Genomic DNA, 24641 nt, shown 5'->3' on the forward strand with positions numbered 1-24641 from the left:
TGGGGTGCATTCATTCTTGACAGGCACAGTATTGGTTATACTTCAGCTAGTTTACATTAAAGCAATATCATTTACCATACTGTATACAACTAAACTAAAATACAACTAATGCTGCCATCTAGTGCCATTTCAGTTCACTTAGCTAAACGTTGCTGTCGACAGACACATTTGCATGATCATTTTGCTACCATGTGAGTTTGATATTAGGTCAGACTGGATGGTAGAAATTATGCTTTCAATTGCATTTAATTGAAATAAATAATAAAAAGCATGTCTCCCCTTTAGCAGCATGTCAGGTTGAACACAAGATGGAGTAAGAGCACAACAAAACACGTTGCGTGAGCGGCTCTACTTATTTTGGCTTCATCCTCTTTCACCAAGACACTCAGGTGTTGACTATAAGCAGTATAAATAGCATACAAACAAAGACATAGGTTGAAGATAATGGTTAAATACGATTAACTCATTCCCATCCCATCAATTTTGAATAACTATCACAAGTTCAGGTTGAAGAGGATCAAATGTAAACTCATCCACTAGTAGGCTATGGTTTATTTATAAAGGCCCATGAATCAAATCCTAACAATTTGATAAGACATAAAATGAAGTATAACCTGAACAGGATATGTGTGGCAGGAGGATATCATATCTTTGGAAAATGTCAGGAATCAGACATCAAAAGCTACCAAGAGGCTTTCCATTTATTCGATAGATCAGAGAAAGGTAATTTATTTGAATAAAGGACAGTCGTGATCTACAAGTTAGGGATGTTACCACTATCTGCAGTCTGATCTGCAGGCGTAGCCCCGGAACGTGTATTCTTCACAGTGTGGTCATCATCCGGGATTGCTCCGCAATAAACTTTTCTCCATCTGTTTTGGCATTTTGCGATTGGGAGGTTCGTCTTTAAGCAAATAACGAGGGCATAATTGAATTGAAGAGAAGACAATCAAACGAGTATTCGACGGGTCCATGGCAGCACATTTGCAGGCCTATATTCCTTACAGAAGCTTAAATGTATTAGGATGACAATGGCGGATTAGATAGCTGACAATCGGGGTAGCCTGCCCTAATAGCCTGATGTTTTGACTAAAGGAAGCGACGCGTGTGATAAAATGTTTATCAGCAACAGGCATTCAGTCAGATAGTGTATGATATGATAAAGTAAACGCTTCGGTTGCTGCATCAAATACAGATGGAACAGAATGGCATCTTTTCCGGTGACAGAGAAAATATTGGGTTGTATCGTATTCGTTGAAAAAGGCTCACTCTTCACACATTTTATGGCAATGCTATTTTCCATTGCGTGGACATGATATTTCCAGCTCGCGGATATCGAATTCACTGGTCTCGTTCTTGAATGTTCTTTGATTCTGACACGTATGCTAACATAGGCAACCATATCGTCACCGACAAACATGGGAACTCAGGTTACTGGAAGAAAGAGGATTCCCAATAAAGAAAAATTGACCGCAGAGGACGATGCTCTCAATCAGATTGCTCGAGAGGTAAGTTTTTTTGGAGATGTTATTTATTCATTTCGGCAAATCGTCACACTGCGCCAAACCTACAGTAACCAGGGACACGTTCAGTAACAGTAGGCCTATAGACTCAATAGTGCAACTAAAAGGATATGTTTGACGGCAGTATCCTAAACTAAAATCATGCACTATTGGTTATCAGCCCCCACCCAACTCAACGAAAGCAGCGCATTCATTCAATTGGCATATTGTGGTGCAGCCTTTTCCTATCCTATGCATTCGTTGAACTGAAACAAAAGAGGCATTATTTGTGAGAGGAACCATTGACATTGTTAGTTTGGCCTACATAGTGAAGAATGTGAATACATTGAAGTGTAGCTAACAACAGAGCGATATGAATGGGTAAATTGTAGTGAGCAAATTGCATGCTAAGATGACAGGGCCATTGGGGAAGACTGGTTTAAGCCTGGTGGTCATTCTTATCAGTTGTCGGTACCAGCTGAAAGCTTCACCTATTTAATTCACTGGCGGGCTACAAGGGAGAGAATGCTGACGTCAAACCACTTCACACTGCCGGAGATGAACCTCAATAAACAATTTCTCTCCTCTCCTCCACACAATCTGGGCTTATCTCAATGTCTATGTCATCTTTATTCTTGGCGTGCTGTATGACTGGGGGTATACACCCATACAGTATAAGCGTATTGCATACACTTGGCTTAATGCTGTTCTTTATCGTCAGTGAGTGCTGTAAGAGACCTGCGATTTAGAGAATGTATTCAAAATTGTATACTTCATGGGAACACGCCAGGTCACTGCATTTGCTGATAGCTGTGTCCAAACAGTTCATCCAGCACAATGATGTTGAGCTCTCCTGGGCAGCACATGTGGATATTTGCAACGACACGCTTCTGACCGACTATAGACTGTGTTCTGTTTACCAGACATCTGGAAAGCATTGGCCCACTGGCACCCATGTCTCGCTGGCTCTGAATGTCATTAGAAACAAGTTCTTCCTGTCTTCGTTTTCATCGCGTTGGTTTATCACCATGTAAACTTGCTCTTCAGGGGGGGAAAACCTGAATCACCAAAAAGATTTTAAAACACACCAATTGACGTGTGTTCATTTGTTGACACTCATCCAAAGTTATATGGAAATGGCGAGTATAGTTGGCCTAAAGGCAGATAATCAAGGACCAGTAGTCCTGTGTTGTACTCGGACAACGTCCACCAATAACAGTCTAAACTACAATATTGCAACCAAACTACTGATATTGCATTAATACGAATGCGATGACGAAACAGTCACTGATGCTGAAGGTTACTTTCGCAAATGGATGTGCTTGTTAGACCTTATCTACAGTCTATATCAACCACATAGCCAGCACGCACCCAGTGGCATTATCACAAGTGTGTTGGCTCTCATTGGTGAGGTCAGCCACCCAATGACGTGACGCTGACAGCCCACATGGGTTTGGTCGACAGAGCAACGGCCTTCTTATACAGGATCTGTTCTCAAAGGATTGCCCATACACAGTATTCTTAGTTATTCAAGTGTGGGATTATTGTCACGTTCATCGATTTACTAAGGTACTTAATATTGTCTTTTGAATGAGGAAAGCTCTGCTAAGCAAAAGACCTCCAGTCAAGGAATAACAAGGTGTTTTTGCAGAGAGGGCAATATTCACATCATTAATATGATGTACCGTAGCTTGATCGTGCCATCTCATTTCAGTGTCATGGCAGTGTTACTGAAGCAGCAAATGCGAGTTTGTTCCAGACAGCTCACTTTGCACTTTGGTGGTAAATTAACTTTGGCTAAATAACAATGACCCGAGAGATCATAGGGCCATTTATTTTCCAGGCTCCACATAATCCTGATTTGAGGAAGATATATTTGGTTTATTTTGTAGGTAAAAAATAAATACAAACCTTTAGCAGGGTTGATGCACCTGGTTTTGCCATGGCTTGTTTCAATGGCTGTTCCAAGTAGCAAGTTGAATGTGGACTGCGATCTGGAATTCCAAGGAATGGACAGATTGAGAGTTTGGCATGGGGAGTGTTGGACGGGGGCTAAGAGAGTCTGGATGGCTCAGGGTGGGCCTTGGCTGATGTTCCTGCATGCTGGTGAGGCTTGACCTACTGGCTAAGATGACAGCTGTTCCTTTGGTTGCACAGTTGTGGGTGTGTGTGTGTGTGTGTGTGTGTTTGTGTGTGTGTGTGTGTGTGTGTGTGTGTTTTGAAAGCACTCTGAGCCAAGGGATTGGTCTGTTTCTATCCCAGTGACCTGCATCTTTTAAGCCTGAACTGTATCATCCACATCCTGATTTTAAATCGTGGACTGAATAGTCAAAACATGAAGCTTTTACACTATTGGGGGGGACATTGTCATTCCCTCTTTCCTGGAAACCTAAATTCAGGCTGGAGTGCCAGTAAATTTAGTTCAGTAACGGAGGTTAATTCAATGGTAATACAATAAAATGATGCCAAAAATGACTGGCCACTCAAAATTGCATATAAAAATGGTTGGGATCATCTCACTAGAATCATGCCGGAAATTATGAATATTACTCTTTGAATATTTGGGTAATATTGCGGCTTCAGTCATGGATTTGATGGTTTGGAGCCCATATACTTCTATTTCATACCTCTGCCTTCAGTATCTCTCTGCTTGGTGGGTATGGTGCTAACGATGCTTTGTGAGACAGTTTGAGGGCAGAGTTAAGCCTCCTCTTAAGGCTCGGGCCAGGCTAAGGTGACCGGCCCTGGAAGGAAGTGATGCGTAACAGGGACTAGTGCTTTAAGAAGGGATTAGACTGGCTGGAGCTCTGGGCAGAGGCAGGAAGTGTTCCCTCTGACCTCCGACCCCCTGCCATCTATAGAAATACTGGCCATGGGTGGAGAGGACGTTAGTGGTGTTTTCTTTGGATGGTTAAAAGCAGTGTTTCTCTTTGGCTGGGGCTGGCGGGAAAGCTGGAATGGGGTTGGCTGGTTCGGACAGAATGAGGTGATGAGTGTTGTGATAGTGGGTGACTTTATTCATCCCTGAGGGTTGGATTTTGTTATAAACGTGTGTCCTAAAACAAACTAGGCTTGATTCAAAAAGGGCTCTTTACGAAGTACACCAGTTTGAATGGCTTCGGATTGAGTTTTGTAATTGGGTTTACCAATAGAGAAAGGTTATTTTTGAGCAATTATAAACATAATAGCCTGGTCAGACAACACTTAGAGGGCCCAGAATAGGCCAGCTAACGAGTGTTGATGTGTGCCATGGTTGGCATTGGGATTAAATACGTTTGGTCCATTAAGTATTTTATCATTTAGTTTAATGGGCCCTGATACCATGCACACCCACACGCCAACACACAATGCAAGTCTGCTCATCAAAGCAGTTTAATCTGTGGGGATCCTTCTAAGAAGATTAATACACTCTCAAACATTGCCATTGACGGGGGCATTGGCTGTGAGGTGATGAGGCATTCTTTCCGGAAATGAAATCGTTCTTTCAATGAAATCGAAATAAACCAACCCCTGTATGGGAGCCCAATGTCAGTGTTCTTCTCCTGAGGCTGGGTTGACTGTTGAAATGTGACAATGTCTGTGAGGGGGGAAAAAAAGAAAAGGATTTCTGCAAACACTGTCACCCCTTCTTTCTCCTGGTCACAACCACCCCCAAACGACCAAGCCAAAAACCTTAGAAAACAACCTTGGAGGGCCGTTCATGATGTTCAACACAGAAGGAGGGAGCTTCAGTCGACCGCCACAGACCAGTGTGCACTAAACTGCTGCCTCACTGGCCCGTCCTGCTGACGGAGCCTCCTTCCGACTGCTCCGTAGGGATGTCTTTAAGCATTGGAAGACATCTGCTCTGCCGGAGGGCTGCATGGCCAACGTGTGGAAGCTCCAACCGGCTAATGGGAGTGACCAGAGGCTAGGTTTTACAGAGCAATATTTTAAGTCGCAGGGAAGACTTTGGCTGTGTGAAAAGGCAGGCAGCTGGTGAAATAAGAAAAGAACGTTCTGGATTTGTAGTCGTACTCGGTAATCGGGAATACCTCGTTTTAGATAGTTGGAAAATGCCTCCAATTGTGGATTTGAAGCAGGTCTGCTTTTTCAGTTTTTCTTATTGCTGAGGATTGAAATATCAGTGGCACTTAATTCAGCGATCAGTTCAGGGCTCATATTTTTCGGGCTTACAGGTTCATGCTGCAGGCTGTGTTCACGGTTCAGCGTTTTTCCTGGAAGTGTCAAATCTCAACGCTAGTCATTCCCAGTGTGTGTTTCTTCCCAGCTGCTGTCTCTAGAGTTGACAAGCCTTGAATAAGTGCCTGTGCAAATCAGCCCCGTTGGGTCGAGATTTGGACTCGTGTCGAATGGCTGACCGCCCAAGCCCCCCCCCCCCCCACCCCCCCATTCTCCTCTGTTTCACGTGTTGACCTTTTGCGGAGGACGATCACCTTTTAAAAAGCCTTATTTTGCTTTGCAGTCTCCCGTCATTTCAAAATGGTTTGGCGGTGGCACTAGTCATGCGCACCAAGTCGTATGCGTCATCATTTCCGTTGTGGGAGTCGGGGGCATTGTCTTTGATGTGGCAGGCCATCTACCTCTGGCTGTGCCCCAGTCTAGGGTCATACCATGCTGCTTAATGGTCTCACAGTGACGCCTTAACCAACGTCTGCCTTGAACCCCCCCGGGATAATCCCTGTCAAATCTCCTGAGGAGTGTAAAGTCTCCTGATCCTCCGAGGCCACCGTACCTGTGATGCTTGGCAGGGACTTACGGCTTGGAATGAATTAGGAATGCTCAGCTGCTAATGAGAATCCCATGTGTGTCTCTCGTGGAAAATGGCTTGGTCCTAAACGATTCCACCCCGACGTCAGCCAGACGTCTCCAAAAGCACGGAAGGTGTTTCTCTCTTGCACCGTCGCAAGCATACATGTGGCAGTAATTAGCAAGGAAAGGGGCTTGTTGATGTTGCTCCTTGCTTGGCAGTCAGTGCTGTTCCATTTTACCCTCTTTCTTGTGTTTAGTTTTGTTTATCCAGGCCGATTTTCGTATATTTTTAGAACTGAACTCTGCATATTGAACTCCAGAGTCCAGATGTCTAATGGAGTTTTGTTCATTTTCAGTCTTTAAAATGGTCTTAATATATTTGTGCTGGCGTGGCTAAAGATGTTTTTCCTTTGTGCTAATTGCTACCTTCAGTCTGTCAGCAAGCTGTGTTTACGGTGGATCAAATGTACAAATAATAACCTTTTACAAGGTGAGAGTGCAATCAAAGCAGATATCCCAGCTTGCACTATACTGGTACCAGCGTTGTTGTGGTCCATGAATGGCTGTGTCTCACCAGAAATGCTGGATCATCCACATTCTATCTCTCTCTGTCTCTGTGTCTGTCTGTCTCTCTGTCTTTTCTCTCTCCTATCATCATATAGGAAATGCTTCCCCCTAGTGGCCACAAATCCAACCAGACTCAGCCCCCTTGTCTCTTTCATGTGCCCTTGCTTCCCCGTAGTCAACCGTAACTCAACCAAAGTGGTGTTACAGACGGATTCCCCTGTGTGTATTTACCTATCTGGTCAATTAAGATCAGAGTATCCTTTATAAACAGGAGAGCAAAGTGGAAGTGAGCAAGGGTTCTCTTTCTGCATGTCTTGCAGTCGGTCAGTGCAGTGCAGTGTTCTCATGTGGCCTTCCTGAGCCTGGCCGTGTTCCGTCCTAACCCGTCCAGCCGGGGAGAGGGCTGTGTTTTGGTTCCCTGGCAGAGAGACACCAGCCCTGTCTCGGCCCAGCGGGCGAGTCATCGTCATGGTGCCCAGTCATCCACACACTCCAGTGAGCCTGCTCAGCCTCGCCGAGTGAAACCTCCTCTCTAGGGACAGTAGGACACTGTGGACTAAACCTCTCTTGCGGTTGGCATTTCAAGGCGACGCCGAAAGTTTCTGTCCTCACTTAATTGTCGTTGATTATATAGGTGGGTGTGGGTTTACCATTCCCCTTCATCTTAAACAATGGACGTGAGTGACGTAATCATGTTGGAATTGATAACCAAGTGCAAAGGCTTATGAGGGACTGCCTCAACACTATCCTGATCTAATTTGTCTTCAAAGGGTCGTTTCATCTCCCCCTGCCTTGCTATCAAGCTATATTAGCCTGCTGCATACATAACAGAGTAGCAGCAGTCGACCCTCCTCTCCAGTCAGCTCACTGGCAGTCTTTGTAGAAGGTTCCAATGGTAACAGTTCACCCACACTTAGAAAGGCGGCTGCTGACAATTCAACATAAGTACCATTTTAAAACGTTTTCCTCCCTCTCTCTGTCTGTTTCAGGCCGAGGCGAGGCTGGCCGCGAAGAGGGCAGCCCGGGCGGAGGCACGGGAGATCCGGATGAAGGAGCTGGAGAGACAGCAGAAAGAGGTGAGTTTCCGGAAGGTTCTGGGTGAGCACTAAAAGACCAGAATGGCAACTAGAAGCAAAGAGTGCCATGGAAACATCTTTTTTTTGGGGGGGGGGGGGGGGGGATTGTGAAACAACCTCAGGTTTACCTCAATAGTTTTGTATTGTAGTTATGGACGGGAATACATTTTTGGAGCTTTTGTGGTTGGGGTGGCGCTGTGTTGTCTAGGTTAGTAACAGTATGGCTTGTTGCAAAATCGATCCTGGTTTGAGTCAGCAGACAAGAACTTGTGCATGCACCCTCAAACACATGGGAGTATGATCAAACTGAGAATGATTGGGATGTGTTCCAATCCAAATAATGGGACAATAGACCTTTGCAGACTCGCCCTGTTGTGTACTCGGATTGCTCAGGGATTGCTTACTATTATTGTTTGAGATGGTGCAGTTCTATAGGTTTGCTGCTGTCTTTTTGTCTCGGTAACAATGTGTGAGACAGGCCCATCAAGCTTTCTCATGAGTGCTTCTTAGGCTCAAACATGCCTTGAAAACGGGTCAGAATCCAGTCAATCAGAATCCTACTAAATCAAAACTCAAATTGGTTTAAAGGTTGACCAAGGTTAGAGGAATATGTTTTGATCTAGCTGCTTGGGGGGTTTAAAAGTCATTATGAGGGACCAAGCGGTAAGTTAGGCACGCCTGATTGGAGCAGGTAAGTGTTTTGAGGTGTATTTCCTACATGCTGTACCTGCAGTAAGCGTAGAGCTGGTTGTGGTAGTAAAACAACAGCAGCGATCCTCATTTTCCCATGCTGCTGTTTGTAGGTGAACACAGCTGGGTCTGCAAGGAGGACTGCTAACATGACGCAGCTTAGATACATGTTAGTTATTATGATTTTCCATGCTCATTTCGACACTAACTGCTGCTACCATGGCACTATCTATTCCTGTCTCACTCGTAACTTGTTTTAACCCGATGTCTTTCTCCTCCTCATCCCTCCATCTTTCCCTCTGTTTTCATGTCTTCTCTCCATGGTGTCCTGCCCTTTCTGCCTGTTTTAGATTTATCAGGCCCAAAAGGTAGGCACTCTCTCTTTCTTGCTCTCTCTCTCTCTCTCTCTCTCTCTCTCTCTGTCTCTCTCTTCCTGATTACATTTCAAAGCACATTCCTCATCTCTGTCTTAAGCCTATCTACTCAATACAATGTAGAAAGACCACAATGTCTAGATTTCAGGAACTCAATTCATGGCTCTTTGAAAAACAGATTTGAAACGTTTTCCTCATACAGGTTCACGGCTCAAAGGTTCAAAAATGTTTTACTGCGCTCGTATCGCTTTCCAAACCCTTGACCTTCCTTCCTTCCTTCTTTCCTCTATGCTTCCTCTCCCCCCCCTCAGAGATACTATGGTCTGGACAACAAGTGGGGGCACATTGAACAGTGGATGGTAGGACAATGCAGACACTGATCTCTGGACTGCATTCGATTGCATGACACGACGCGATGGCTTGCTGCACACATGCTTGCAGTCGTAGATAACCCGTGGTGCCGTATTGTTTGTTGTTTCTACGTGGCCTTTAGTAGGTTCACCAACACGAAAGAGAGGGCCCTCCTGCCCTCCCTCAAACCCTCCCCCCCCCCCCCCCCACCCCCACCCCCATGTAGTATAGGCTTTGGTGTTGTCTATGTAGATGTATCAGTCAAATATACACGCTTCCTACTGTACAAGTGCACTGGCATGTGGTAAACAAGTTGCCTTTTGCAGGCCTTTTGATACAGTAGATGGGCCTGCGTGCGTGTGTGTGTGTGTGTGTGTGAGTGTCCACCAGACATAGGGCAAAGCTGATCTACATTCCACCAAATCCCGTGGAGCCACAGGGGGTTCCCGAGGCCATCTGACAGGGGTCGGAAACCTCACCCTCCGATAGCATGAGGGACAGTCAGGATTACGCCCTGGTCACATGACAAAGAGCTTACCCTGCCCGACTGGACCCCCCCCTCGCCCCCCCCCCCCCTCCACCCGCCTCTAGCCAGAGTCCCTGCTGTTGATCCGTGCTCGGCGTAAAGACAGCAGGAAGAAGTGGCTGATATGAAATGCATGCCAATGTGATGTGCCCAGACTGGGGTTAGTTCAATTCCTGTTTCCACCTGGTCAAGGGCTTTACTGACGGCCGGGTGAACTCCCCCAAACTCACATGTCCGGCTCCACTGGAATGGAAATGGAATTGAGCCCGACCCATATGGCACTGCCTGATGCGACCTGGTGGTGAAAGCCATTTCCTCCCCATCCGGGAGGAGGGTTTCTCCTCCTTTTGACCTCTTGACCTCTTTAACTTTCTTCTCTTCCTTCCTTTCTCTCCGCGGGGCCTTCCAGGAGGAGAGTGAGCGGTATTCCCGTCTCTCTCGGAGGCACACTTCGGTCGGTATCCCCTCTCCTGCATTCTTTTCTCTCTCTATCTCTCTATCTCTCTCTCTCTCTCTCTCTCTCTCTCTCTCTCTCTCTCTCTCTCTCTCTCTCTGCTCTCCTTTCTTGCTGTCCCTCACAAATACATGCTCTTTTTATTTTTATTTTTGCTGTGGCAATACCTGATGGAAAACCTCCCTCCTACATGACTCTCAGTGTGTTGTGAGCAGCATTTGACTGTGTGTTTGTGTGTGTGTGTGTGTGTGCCCTCTCTCACAGATCTCTGACGATGAAGAGCGGATGTCCGTTGGAAGCAGGGGCAGTCTTAGGGTCAGTACGCCTGAGTTTCCTTCTCTCTGTCCTCTGCTCTCCTCTTCACGCAGGTGGCCTTTGCTGCAAGACGCGCACACACTGACATTACACGGGTCCTAACCTTTCAAAGCTTACATTTCCACTCCAGCTTGTCAACAATGAGACGGTAATGGGCTTTTTGAAAAGAGTTGAATATCTGCCCTTGAATGTCACTGTACTTACTGTAAGTCGCTCTGGATAAGAGAGTCTGCTAAATGACTCAAATGTAAATGTATTGTAGGTAGCACAGATGGAATGGCAGAGGCCTTTTTCACACCTTTTAGACTATCAACAATATGGTCAACGTCGACTCAACCAGCGTGAAGGGGAAATTAGCTCCATTTAATTTGGGGCTGAAAAAAATATTTGACCCAGGAAGAGTGATCCACATCCATATATGTTTCAGAGGCAGATGGAATTTTCCAAGTAGCATTTAGAATCACATTTAGTTGTGCATTAACAATAACGGCCATCTGACAGAATTAGGCTTGGGCTGTGGCAACTGCTGTCACGCCCCTGTCAACAGTCAAGCCTAGTCAGCATAGCTCCAGTCTTCCAGTAATAGGTTGTTAGGTTGTTAGGGGGTAGCAATGTGTTTGTGAGGTCACACCCAGCTATAGCTTTCTTCTCACACGGGTGAAAGATGAGATAGCATTCTGCACTACATAAAATTGTTTTTCAAAACTTTGTTACCAAGGTACAAAAAAAAAATATATATATATATATATAATTATTTTGTACCTTGGTCAAAATAGTTCTCCCCCTATTCAATTATATGTACTTGGTTTGCTATAGGTTATGCTTGGCAGACTCTTGTGCGGCAAACTCAGTGGTCGTGACCAAATCAAACATACCTGAAGTGATTGACTGAAACCACATACGGCTTTGTTCCATGCAGGGGAGCAACCTGAATCTATCCCCAACATGTAAAAGAACCCGGCCTGTATGGGAAAAACACTGGGCTGAGATTGAATGACAGCAGAGCATATCGTTCCCAAAAACACACACGCAGCATTCTAGAAATATCCGTTCATGTAAGGACCCACGGCTGCCTGAGAGCGTCTGCATGTTGATCTGCCCCTTCCTGCTGTTGGAACCATCTTTAGTGTTCTCTAAAACTCAACCATTTCTCTTAAAACCATTTTGCGCAGACCAGAACTACAGAACCAGACACCTCCTAATTAGTACTATTTTATTTATAACAGCAAATTGAAGAACATCGTTAGTTATTAATTGATTTAAGAACAAGCGCTCATTAAGGTAGGGTAGGATTCCAGACCATTTACCAGCTTATGTCTCAAAGCCTTCAAGTAGATGGAGATGTTGGTTTCCTGTTTCCATTGTTGGAAAGATGTACAGATGTCAGCGACTTCGGTGAATGTCGGGGAACAGGAAAGTCTGGATGACTGTTTTATCACCCAGTTGGACCCTCCCTCTGGCTAACCCTTGCCATAGAATGTCTGATAGAATGCTGGTAGACATAACATACTGCTTGCTTTGGTGGACCACACCCACTCCTAAGAGACACCTGTCATAACATCATCCTGTGTACGAGACTCTCAGGTCCTGTGTGTATTTTCTTTTAATCCATTCTTGTCATGTCTCTCTGTCTGCATTTCTCCTGTCTGTGTGCTGTTCCGGTGCAGGGGAGCCACTTCCCGGATCAGTACTGCAGCACCAGCAGTCTACCCTCTCTCAGACAACACAATAACTCCACTCAGAACGGCCGGGTCTGTCCCCTTCACAAACCTACCCACCTCTCCCTGACCCTCCCTCCCACCCTCGCCCGCCCCCGTGTATCTCCCCCCTCCACACCCCCCCCCCCCCCCCAACCTCGCTCCTCAGTCACTGTGCTTCCTCCACCTCCTCTGTCTCCCCCTCACCCTGTGGTAACCGAGATAAGACGTGGGGTGACGTGGGCGACCGTCTCGTGTTCCGTGGCGGTCTCTCGACACCTCACCTTTAACGGTGTGAGCTCGGGGTGGGGGGGGGACGAGACGGTGGCCGGGCACATGATGAGGATGTGTCTGACGAGCCAGGTCGGTTGCGAGTATTTGGAACTTGTTTTTTTTGTTGTTGTTGTTGTTGTTGTCGTCGTTTTGTCTCCCTCCACGCGTGAAGCCCTCCGTGCTCTATAGTGAAGGCCAACGCTCCCAAAGCCAAAGGGTGGGTCCCTCTCTCTCGTCCCTCTCCATGCCGCCTTCACCTCACCGAGAGTAGATGGATGTACGCTGGCAGAAAGGATGGATGGATGGATGTAGAGACGGACAGAATGAGGGGTGTAGGGACAGACAGCTGGAAGGATGCATGGCTGAACGGAGCTTTGAGCGTAGCCTATCGGGTGGGGTCAGGCGACTCGTGAGTTCAGTGGGTAGATAGGAAAGGTCAGTCCCATAAAGGAGATGGCGGAGGGCCTGCATGCATTCACGCGTCCAACTCATCCGTCATGCACGACCCGACACTCGGGATGCCAAAAGCCACCTGGCGCTTGCGCGTCGCTGCCCCGAGATGTCCCCCGTGTCACTGTGCATGGCTTGACTGAGCGGTTTGTGCGTGGTCGGGCCCGTCACAACCACTCTCTCTCTCCCTCTCGCTCGTTCGCAAGAGCTGTCACCGTTGACCCTGGAACGCGCCGAATCCCGTTTTCGAAGTGACGGACGCTAGCTGCGGTACGTCTGCGCGCGCCAAGCTGCTGCTCATGCATGTCCCACTGCCGTCCGCGATGCCGCGTGTGAGAGAAGAGCGTTTGAAGCTAGTTCGGATGACACGGGAAACGTGGCGTGACCGTAGCGACCGTGACCGTGCCGACGACACGGTTCCATCTCACTGTTGACACAGGCATGCTTGCATCGATGGGCACAGTCATATCCCGGGTCTTTGTGAACCGCTTAGTAATGTCCAGATATTGTGTCCGTGTCGTCGAGGTTTGGATGGACTTCGGACAACATTGTGCACTTTTGCCGTTTCCGAGCATGGGTGATTGGTTTTGGGTGGATTGACACAAAGGCATGACTGTATCCGAGGTGTAGTAGAGGTGCGTGTTCAGCTCGACCATGTGTTTGTCCCAGCATGCACATAGCCAGCTGGCTACCAGTATTTCCTCTAGACCGGCTGTTGGCACAGTCCTGCTGCTAGCCGACCTGCGCTTAGCAGTCCGGCTATGAGAACGACACTCACGTCAGGTCGGCTGTCTGCAGGGTCAGTGCATGGCACAAACGCAGGGGCGGAAGGAACCGCCCAGCTCCTACACCTGTGTGGATGTGTGAGAGACGAACGCTGACACTGTGTGTGTGTGTGTGTGTGTGTGTTCTTTCCTGTCCGCAGGGCTCTGTGTGTGAGGAGTCTGTACTCGGCAACACCCGGCGCTTCAGTGGCTCCAGCGCTCGCGGCGTAAGCCCTTGGAACGCGCCCCCCTTCTCCCCTGAGATGGGGTCGGAGGGGGGGGGGTCGATTAGCATGCCTCACATGGGCACATGGAACCGCACAAGCCTGTCTGCATGAAGGTCGTCAGTCAGGGGGGTCAACGCAGTCTCTTTTGACCTTGCGGACAAACAGGGCAGAATCCATCCCTCTCTGGCCTGTTGAAATAGCACTGGCGTTGTCCACCCTCCCGTGTCTTGCATTTGACTCAAATTGCATTGAAGTAGGTTACAAACACACACACGCGCGCACTGCTCACACTCTGATGTTGGGTGTGTCGGTGGTCGAATGGTAGGAAATCAATCATTGTGGTTGCTGCTGTATTGAGTCTTGGGCGAAGTGTCCGCATGCGCGTTTGGTTTTGGTGTTGAGGTTGTGTGTGGTCTAACCAGGCCCGGTGGACTTGTCTAGCAGTCTTACCCCTGTTACTCAACCCCCTCCTCCCTCCCGCCCTCCCGTTATATATCTGCCTGCTCATTTCCCTCTCTTCCAACTCAATCAACGATGTCACTAACTCTCTCTCTCTTTGCGTCTGTTTCTTTTCTTCGTCCGCTGTGACCTTGCCAGCCTTCGGACTACAGTGGCTTTCTGGGCTCCAGCTCTCGGGCCTCGTCCAGGGCCAGCTCGGCCCGTGCCAGCCCAGTGGTGAGCTCTCTTCGTCAGTCACTCCCTGTAACCCAAGACCCCTGCTTTAGGCCTCTTCGTTGATGTCTGTCGTCCCCGCCCACCCCCCCCCCCCCACCCCAGTGTCTAGGGACGTTGATGCCCCTGTGTACCTCAAAGGCACCAGTAAACCGAGATGGGCTCTTCATGTTCATGTCCACGTCGACGAGGCCACTTTGGGGCTCAGTTTGGTGGCCTCATGCCCCCTGGTGGCCACGTTGAAGACTGTAGCTTTTGTCGTGTTCCTCTTCCAGCCAAGACGAGCGGCTCCCTGACAGAGCTCGTTTAAAGTGAGTGAGAGGGTTACTCTGAATGCACTGTTGTGGGGATGACCACTCACGCGAAGACTGGAGTGCGACTAACCAGCATTGGTGCAGTGGTTCAGAGAGCCGGGGTTTCGCATGTGAGCATGACCTTTAAGACGACGCCGCTGTTGTAGGATTGTGTTTTCGACGCACTTGCGGTTTCAGTGGCTTCAGAATGAGCTCTAACCTTTAGCAGTGCTCAGCATTTCGAATGGGTGTGTGCACTCTCAAATATGTGTGTGTAAATATGTGAAGCCGTTCGTGTGACAGCGTGGACAGAGCCGTATAGGATACTGACCGACAATGTCAGCGGCCTGAGCCTTCACATGAAACGTACGTGACGGTTCTCTTTGTCTTTCGCCACCAGGTGGAGGAAAGACCAGACCGGGACTTTCTAGAAAAGGTAAGTGCGTATCTCTCTCATACCTGAACCCTCTGCTGACATAAATCCGTGGGCACGTGACATTTCCCCCCCGTTGCTCACCCGCACAGACGACAGCTCTCCCACGAGCGTCAACTTTGACCCTTTTTCAATCCATAAAGGCCATAGGGGAGGGGGTGGGGGGAGGGGGGTGGTCTCGGAGGGGAGGGAGGACTTGGTTAAGTGGCCCAGCCTCGCCAGACAGCACTGACCCCCCTGTGGCGTCCTCGCAGGGCTCCAGGACGGCCTCCACCCTGTCGGCCGCCACCCTGGCCTCCCTGGGCGGGGCCTCCTCCAGGCGGGGGAGCTGCGACACCTCCTTCTCCGTGGACACGGAGGCCTCCATACGAGAGATGAAGGTGAGACCTCGTCCTGTCAGTGTGTGTGTGTGTGAGTTCTGTGTGCTCCACGTGATTTGATTTAATCCTGCATGCAGAGGACCAGTTCACAGACGGGAGCAGATGTTGAAGGCAGATGTATACAGAGTACATTCGTGTCGCCCCCCCCCCCCAACGAAAAGGAATGAGAACACAGAACGATCGATGCCGACTAAGCAGGCCTGTGTGCGTGTGTGTGTGTGGCGGCAGGACTCCCTGGTGGAGTCGGAGGAGAAGTACCGCAAGGCCATGGTGTCCAACGCCCAGCTGCACAACGAGAAGTCCAACCTGATGTACCAGGTGGACACGCTGAAGGAGTCCCTCATCGAGCTGGAGGAGAGGCTGTGGGAGTCGCAGCGCGAGCTCAGCGACAAGGCCAAGGTCAGGCTCAGGGGGGGGGGGTGTTAAGGGCTGGGGCCAGTAGGGCGCAGTGGTTAGAGCACTGGACTGCTGATCAAGAGGTTGCGGGTTGAAATTCCCCCCCTCGTCCCCTTTTGTTCTGTGCATCGGTTTGGTTACATTAGTTGTTTGTTTCATCGCAGCCCTAAAGATCCCACCTGTGATCTGCAAAGAACGGTTGTCTGGGAAAACGGTACCTTTTCCAGTCCCAGTGGGACACGCATTTGACCCGCTTTCTCTCGCCCTCTTAGGAGTTTGAGAGGGAGAGACATGCCCACGGCGTGCTTCAGTTCCAGTTCAGCGAGACGAGAGAGACCCTGAAACAGAGCGAGGAACTTCTGACCGTGAGTACCGACCAAGTCCCCGTCGGCACAAACAAACCACCGGCGCTGCAACCACAGCACTAACACTAACGCTGGCCGTAACTGGCAAACTAGTACTCCATCCTATGAGGTTCCCCCTCGCATGACCGGGTCTCTTTCGCTGCGCTTGCTTCTCCTGCGAAGCATTCTTCCGCTCGCTGACTTTCCCCCTCCTGTGTGTCTCTTGGTCCTCCGTGCTTTCCGTCCTGCGCCCCCCCACCCCCTCCCCCCCCCCCCCCCCCCCGAGCCAGGAAGTGGGAGAGCTGCGTCTCAAAAGGGACAGCGGCGCTCGGGAGATCTCTGACCTGCAGGAAGCGCTGGAGTGGAAGGAGAAGAAGATCGGGGTAGGGCGCCACAGGACTTCCTGTCGGCATCACCGCAACAGAAAGAGATTTCCCCCTCTAAGCCCCTCCCCCCTAAGCCCCTCCCCCCTAAGCCCCTCCCCCCTCCTGGCATTCTCCTGTCTCTGCCTAACTCTTCCTAACACGCCGTAACTTCTTCACCCTGTTGCTATTTTCTTTTCTCTTCCCTTCACCACCTGAATCTCTTCCCTTCCTTCCTGTACTGACTTCCTGCTTCCGGCACTGCTCAGGCCTTAGAGAGGCAGAGGGAATACTCGGAGGCCGTGAGGACTGAGCGGGATCTGCTCAGGGAGCAGGTGGTCCGTCTCACAGATGCCCTCAAGGTACTGAGTCGGTCCTGTAGGATCGATGCTTGAGTCCAGAACAGTCTTGGGTTTGATGTCAGTAGAACTGTATGGTGGTGTGTCACACATGACGTTGTCGCATTCTAAGATGGGTTCTTTCCTGGGCAGAAACATGGGATAGCGCTGTCGCCTGAGGTAACCACCAATGGGGCGACAGGAGATGGAGTGCAGGTGCACAGTCCGCTCTGTGCAGAGCCTGGCTCCCGATTGGCTCAGGAGGCACAGCCACCTCATATAGGTGGAGAGAGCATGCTGGGTAAGCACCTTTTGGATGCAACCAGACATTGTCTGAGCTTTGCCAGTGAACTGTTTTTGGTCATTCCATTTCATGATGTTAATGTTTTCTCATATGTCTCCTCTACTTTTCTTCTCGAGTGTCCTCTGTTTAACTGACTGTATGACTCAAATGGGTACAAATAATATTTTTGTTCATGCTTTTTTTAAACATTCTGCAGCATCGGCCTGTAGGGGATTGCGATATTATTTTTTTCCCCCCAAGCCTGTTTCTCTGTGATCGAGTCCCCTAATTCTGTTCTCTTCCAGTTCATTTAGTCGATTTCTTATGAAAAAATCGAATACAAAAATTTACAAAATAAAAGAATCCAATGAAATCTTTTGAGGATGACCGTTGTCTGGTCCTCCAATATTCTCCCAGGCAGAGCTCTGGAGACGACGCTAGACCAGATTGCCGTCAAGGCAGCCGCTGTCAGTAGACTGGCAGCCGAGGCTGAAAACACCTCCCAGCAGCTCTGCGAGAGGCAAACTGAAGGAGACTCGGACGACACCTCCAGTCAGCAGATGAAGACAAGCAGTCAGGAGACGACTCAGAACACCAGGGCAGAAACCACCCAGCAGAGCACTGCAGTCTATCCGGACTATTTCAAGTGGAATGACCGAGAGATAAGAGAGGGTTTTCAATCACCGACACGCTATGCTGGGCAGCAGCTACCCCAGTGCAGCACAGAGAACAAGGTGGATTCTCTAATCAAACTCAGAGAGGACGTTTTGGTGGATATAAAATGTTGGCACAGTCAAAAAGATAATGGTGATATAACGGACTTGGGAGGATGTCAACGCAGAGGTTTTCATTGTAGACCGAGTCTACAATATACGGAAAATATCATGGATGAGTTGATGGATTCAGGACAACGGAGAATATCTGATCTGTGTGGTGAAGTGGAGACGACCCTCTTCTTAACGGAGTCTCAAGGTCGCCAGAAGGATCCCGAGGTCGTGCTGATGTGTGACACGAAGGCCCGTCGGATTGTTCCGGAGGTTTCAAATCCCAGCGTGAAGGACGGCAAGCACCAAGTGGCACCTGAGTTGCTTTTCACATTTGGGTTTGCGTTTGGGCTTGCATTAGGGATTTCTGAAGAGCGGACAAGAGCTTCAGAAAGGGCTGGAAATGACATTAGGGTTTGTCCGTCAAAGAATTTGCGAGAGAAGCCAGGAAACCCGGGACACCTCGCGTCTACTGCATTTGACTCTGAACTAAGGATGACGTTTCTAGAAGAGGCACGGACAAGCTCTGTTCAGATGAAACGAGGCACAGTAGGTCCTAGAAAGTCCTCAGATCTTACTGCCCTTTCACCGACAGCAGAGATGGAAGTCACATCCGATCTGGCCATTCTAGACATTTCCACCAGCCCCGAGAACAATCAAGGGAACGTTTTTAAACAACAGGCAAATAATCATCTCGTAAGAGAGAACTCTGATTTCTCTAGCCGCCACGGCCCGGATGACACGACGGTCCTTATTTCCCCTATGATTGCACGAGGAGCTCAAGGCGGCTTGATGAAAGATCAGGCTGATGCCATACAACCCGGCAGTGCCCGTTTGGTGAATGTGAGCTCACCAGATGACGAAAATGCAAGAATGACTTATCTTGTGACCATATTTGAGTTAGAAACCTGTCCAGACTGGATTGTGTTGGATCTCCACAGTTTCTCCGAAGGAGAAGAAGGGAGCATTCAGGAGCAGGGACAAATGGAGCAGGAGGGTTTCAGAAATAGACCTGTTCTTCGACACAAAAAGACAAATGAAGGGGCGTCAGTTGGAATCCTTGACAGTTGTGAAGAAGCCATTTGTCTTGAGGAGGAGATGGCAGTGGTTTGGCAAAGCCAGCCAGATGCTGTGGATGTGGAAGGAGAGAGTGATGGTCCCCAAGCAGATCAGAAATCTCGGAGTCACAGAAGGAAAATGTCTCTGCGTCAGAGGGAATGCAAATCAAGAGAGAATTGCTGCCTCATGTAGACTTGAACAACCTACTTGTACATAACTGATTGTGTGTGTATGTACTCAATGGAATGTGAATATAAAAGTCTAAAAACAAATACAAATGTGTTCATTTTTCTCAAAGAAAATTATAAACAGGAAATAGACTTGAATACAATTTGTGTTTTATGGAATGATGTTATCATTTTGCGACCTGTATGCTGTATGTACAGTATCTAACTTTTTTTTATTGAATAAATGTGCAGTGCCAAGGTGCTGTTTTTTTAATTTTGTGTTAGCATTCTTCATATTTTTCTTCGTATTATTCTTCATAGACTGCAGGGGTTGTCTATGGAACTCTAGAATGGATTCTGGAAAAATTGCTCCAGACATTCTCACAGAAGAACTTGTACACACACAGAATGTGTATTATATCTCAATGAGACAAACACTTGGATTCAAATGCTACTATCTATACATGGCCAAATGACTTGGTCTTGTATCTAAATAAATCCTATCCTATTGATTTCAACATAAATCAGCACATCCTGTCTCACCAGGAATGGAAAGAAACTGTTCACTGGCTCTAGTTTACTCAGATGGTTGAGAAAGTGGAAATCTGAGACAGTTCTAATGAAATATAGTTGTGATTTGGGGCAATTTTACATTGTTGACAAGTGCAGTGTTTAAGTATGCCATTTATCCACCCACCCAGTCAGAAAGTTTTCTAACTGCTTGTTTTGTCTGTGTTGTAGAGCTCCGGTTAAGAAAACTCGTTGATGAGAGAGAAAGCTTAGTGGATCAGGTGAGTCTTCACTTCATAATGCACATTTTTTTGAGAAATATAATACCACAAAAATGTGCAGTTCAACAATAAAATAAAAAAATCCAAGACAAAATGAAAACGTTTCAAATGGGTTTGTTTTAGCTGTCAAAGAATCTTCCAGGAAAGGTTTCTCCCCCTTGTTTGACCGTGTGTGACCGTGTGGTAGGTGAGGAGGCTGAAGTCTCAGCTGGAGCAGAAACCGAGGAACGGCACCGAGGGGCCAGAGGAGGAGGGCGTGGAGAACGGCATGGACCCCTACATCATGGAACTGCAGAGTGAGTGAGGGCGGACAGTCGAGACTGCTTCTCCGAATCACCCCGCGGTATCCTCCACAGCCCTCTAGCTTTTTTTCCCCCGACCCGTGGCGACTCAGCAACTCTAAACAGGGCTCAGAAAATGTCCTTGTCAGGTCACACCGAAAAGATTAACGACTTGTCCAATTCACTTTCTATTGTTTAATGCTGCTTTAAAGAGTCCTTTTGATGTCTCTTAACACGGTGCTCATTATGTGACTTGTTGTTCTCCTCCTCTGTACAGGGGATGCAAACAGGCAGATTAGCGACTTCAAATTTAAACTGGTTAAATCGGAGCAGGAAGTCACAGCGCTCGAACAAAACGTAAGTTCAAAGTGTTTCCTCGTTGCAACTTAGAGAGCTCCGCGTAACCAGATCTCCACGCACGCAGCCTTCTACAGACGTGACCATTGAAATGGGCTTCATCCTGCGTCGACACTCGGCTCCGTCAGATTATACAGTGAAGTCACATTCTTTTCCCCTAATCCAATTGTTTCACCTCACTTGTCCCCTTCCCAGATCATACGGCTGGAGGGTCAGGTGACTCGCTACAAGTCGGCCTCGGAAAGTGCTGAGAAGGTGGAGGACGAGCTCAAAGTGGAGAAGCGCAAGCTGCAGCGCGAGGTCCGACCCCCGGGGGGCGCTCTCCCGTTGTTGACGTTGACCTTTCCCCAAGCGCTTTGCGTTTGCACGATTCCAAAACGGATGATTTGTTTTCTCACACTTTTCTTTTTTGTCGTTGTTGTGCCCTCCCTCTCTCTCTCCCCTCATCTTTCCCCCGCTCTCTTTTGGTCCGTCTCACTCTTCTCTTTCTCTCCATCTTTCTCTCGTTTTCTCCTCCCACTCTCTCTCGCTCTCTGGCCTTCCATCTCTCTCGCTCTCTTTCTCTCACCACTACAGCTGAGGTCAGCCCTCGATAGAATCGATGAACTGGAGGCCAGTAACAGCCATCTATCCAAGCGCCTGGAGAAAATGAAAGCCAATCGAACTGCCCTACTGGCCCAGCAGTGATGCATCCCGCAACCTCCACTTGACCTTTGACCCATCAGTCGATGCCGCCCAAGGATTCAGAGCAAGAGGAAGCAAAACACGGAGATACGCAGTGGCATAATCGTGCATAACGCTATCCCAGACGACCACACTGGGCCATGTTTTCATCAGCTGTGCGTGCAAAGAACAGACCAGATCAAGAGGCTGTTTTTTTTGGGGGGGTGGTTTTCTTTGACCACGTCGCTGGTCAGAATGTCTCCACGTTTCCATGCCAGACTCTAAGGACCCTGACCCTTTGCGTGAGGGGTGCCGCAGAGACACAGAGAGGCCCTGTGGCGGACAGGATGACTTCACATCACATGAACCCCTCTCTCTAGGGTGGGTGAAGGAGTAAACTGCACAACATTGAACAAAAATTGAACTACCCCACCCCTCCTCCTCTCACTGTGGCTCATGAGTTCACCCCCCCCCCCCCCGCTATATTTTCTGAAATACGTGGCACTACCTATCTCTGCCACCTGAGTGCGCTGTCCTATCAAGCAAGCTCAATCGCCAGGAGAGGAACGACATGAAGGCTGAATCATTGACTCTGCTGGTTCTCGAGTTCACCGTTTATTTGAGCTCTTTCTTTCCATTTGTATATGTACTTTATGGAAATGCACTCTGTTCCCTGGCGTACTCCCAAGCCAAACTCTTCCGTTGATTCGATGTTCATTTGTTTCGTTCGAAGGTGATGTACGTCATGTATATCCATGTTGTTCAGCGCGGTGTCTTCGTACTGTTGGTGTGTGGGTGTGTTACATATCTAGATGGGATTGGTGCAAAGTGGCACCTGGCACAAAACGAATGACGAGCGCCCAACATCGTCTTTGTGCCACTTATAAAAGCAGACTATATAACAAAAAAAGAAATGTACCGGCACTTTGGGAAAAACACCAGCTTTAAAATGTACAAACAGTATCGCCTCATGCAATTAAAGGCAATTGGTGGCTCATTGAAACCTATGGGAGAACACAATCATTGAAATAATGCTTTGCAATAACACTTTGTTTTGAATGTACAGACTGTTGAGAATCATTGCCTAAATCAAGGTATCATGTCATTGACGGGAGCAAAACGCATCCCTCTGCTTGGAAGGCCTGGAGAGAAGGGGGAGCATTGAACACAACCTCCCATTCCCCTGTATACCTGTCATGCCACAGAACATCCATATGATCTGACAATTGATGCCGCTCCATTTACGACCAGACCTGTGTAGAAGATGCCAATGACAAACTGAATCTCTTTGGGATCGCTGAGGCTTCTGAATGCCTGCCATTGAAATGGAACAAATTCCTCCTCCTAGTTTTGTTCTTTCAAACGACAGGAAGGTCGTGGGTGCTGACAGCGGGAATGTCCTTGCCTGGTCATTGTTGAGGGGTGTTGGGTCTTTGGGGTGGTATGGACGAGCGCTAGATTAAACTCATTCAACAACTCTGCTCAAGCAATGGATCTTGATTTCTTTCTGAACATGATCTCATTTCCAATTGGGTGTCATGTCACGGCGCAGCTTTTGCTTCGCTTGACCTTGGTTGGTGCGAGTCCTATTTAGCATAGAGCCTGCCACAAACATCGCAGCTTCAGGGAAACTGAATTGATTCTGTTGACTTACAAAAAGGAGTCACCCAGGATCCTGTCACAGTTCCGTATCTGGTGCTTCGAGAGCGTCTCGGCTCCCCGTCTGCCGTCTGAGAGGGCTCGTCTGAGTTTGGGGTGTTTTTTTTTCTCGGAAGAGCTCCCCTACCCTCCCCGCTTCCTGGACCAGCGCCGGCTGAGGAGGGAGTGAGTCGTTAGCACATTCTGACAGCTCTTCCACTCCTCCCCCGACTGTTCCACACTTGCAGCCACTGTGTAATCCTCCCCTGAGGAATCCTTCGGCCTCTCTTCTCTCTGATGTCAATCCTTTCTCGCACTCGCTCTCTCTCTCTCCCCCATCCTCCACCTCGTAGAATCTGCCGTGGAACCGGGGGGTGGGGGGGGGGGGGTCCACACAATAGGAAGTATGGTTCCTCCTAAGGGAAGCTGCCAGTCAAGTGTCGCTAGACAGTAGCCACTTTTCCTCCAATTGTTGATGTGGATGTCTTGGGACAGGGAAGTGATTACTCCCTGGAACCACTTCCACATCTGCTCCAGAACCAGTAGTGTACAAAATGTACTTATGTTCCTCTGACGTGAGACGTGTCTGGGCACAGTTTTTGAGGAGGAATTGAACCAGTAGCCTTCTGATTAATAGCCCGATTCCCTACCCGTTCAGCCATCTGACTCCCATTTTCAGCCGTGGTGAAATATTCCCCCTGGAAAGATACCCTCAAACCAGGAAAGCTACCTCAGCTCATGAGATTTCCTGTGACCCAGTTGCTGGGAACTTTTAAAGGGGAATGACTATTAATAATGATGGCCCCTGCGCCATAATTGGGCTATAGGCCTTACGTTTTGCCATGGACATTTTTGAGCAGCCAATCAGAGTGGGATTTACGTGTATGCAGTGGGTCCTCTCTTCTAAAGAGGGGATATCTTGCTGTATACCGAGACTTTTGCAACGCTCGTGCAGAGAAATGCCTGTTGTGGAATGTCAATGAACCTTGCAGTCACGACCACAACATCCAACCTCTGTGCCTCTCGGTTCTGGTAAGCACCGTCAATTCATCTTATTTTGTCCAGGGAGACAGTTGGTGTTGACGTCTTATTTATCATACGGCGTCTTAGTTATATACGGCCTTGGTAACGCCATTTTTGGACGTCATCAATAAGCGTTTCCGAGCAAGTTAGATCTTGCCCTCTGGCAAAGTCTATTGAGTTGAGCCACCATCTATCAGAGCCGCCCACCAAGCCCTAATTACCCAGCATGCCCCACAGCGTGCCCAAACATGCCACACATTACCGTGATCCTAAAAAGTATCTCTCCATGTCAGGCCTGAATTGACTCTCGCAAGGTCTTTTATCAGTCGCGTTAGTTTTCATCAGACAAGACATTTTGACGTCAGCAGCTATTAAAAAG

The 24641-nt window shown here is 48.4% G+C and overlaps 1 protein-coding gene across 5 annotated transcripts; it reads left to right on the top strand.

Annotated features, from left to right (window-relative positions):
* Positions 1–812: 812 nt before the first annotated feature.
* Positions 813–23082, top strand: lrrfip1b (leucine rich repeat (in FLII) interacting protein 1b). 5 transcript variants are annotated; one of them, XM_084668134.1, is made up of 21 exons: positions 813–1508; positions 7811–7897; positions 8938–8955; positions 9273–9320; positions 10248–10292; positions 10557–10607; positions 12275–12358; positions 12750–12794; positions 13953–14018; positions 14616–14693; positions 15384–15419; positions 15671–15796; positions 16025–16195; positions 16465–16557; positions 17168–17260; positions 17390–17537; positions 20251–20300; positions 20488–20596; positions 20859–20938; positions 21134–21238; positions 21515–23082. In XM_084668134.1, the coding sequence occupies exons 1-21, from the start codon at positions 1419–1421 to the stop codon at positions 21623–21625; spliced, it is 1734 nt and encodes a 577-aa protein (XP_084524260.1). In that variant the 5' UTR covers positions 813–1418; the 3' UTR covers positions 21626–23082. The 5 variants fall into 5 exon arrangements, with proteins under 5 accessions (XP_084524260.1, XP_084524256.1, XP_084524257.1 ...); XM_084668130.1 differs by lacking the exons at positions 12275–12358; positions 12750–12794; positions 13953–14018; ... (4 more) ...; positions 21134–21238; positions 21515–23082 and adding an exon at positions 17937–19706; XM_084668131.1 differs by lacking the exons at positions 8938–8955; positions 9273–9320; positions 12275–12358; ... (6 more) ...; positions 21134–21238; positions 21515–23082 and adding an exon at positions 17937–19706.
* Positions 23083–24641: the final 1559 nt, after the last annotated feature.

The sequence above is a fragment of the Hypomesus nipponensis genome, chromosome 12, assembly GCF_054491055.1.
Source record: "Hypomesus nipponensis isolate SF chromosome 12, ASM5449105v1, whole genome shotgun sequence".
Taxonomy (NCBI): Eukaryota; Metazoa; Chordata; class Actinopteri; order Osmeriformes; family Osmeridae; genus Hypomesus; species Hypomesus nipponensis.

Excerpts from the sequence above, each read along its gene's own strand:
- lrrfip1b (XM_084668130.1), top strand. The coding sequence starts at position 1,419 with ATGGGAACTCAGGTTACTGGAAGAAAGAGGATTCCCAATAAAGAAAAA. Across the intron at positions 9,321-10,247 it reads GGCACATTGAACAGTGGATG|GAGGAGAGTGAGCGGTATTC; the intron begins GTAGGACAATGC and ends GGGGCCTTCCAG. Across the intron at positions 10,608-15,383 it reads GAAGCAGGGGCAGTCTTAGG|GTGGAGGAAAGACCAGACCG; the intron begins GTCAGTACGCCT and ends TTTCGCCACCAG.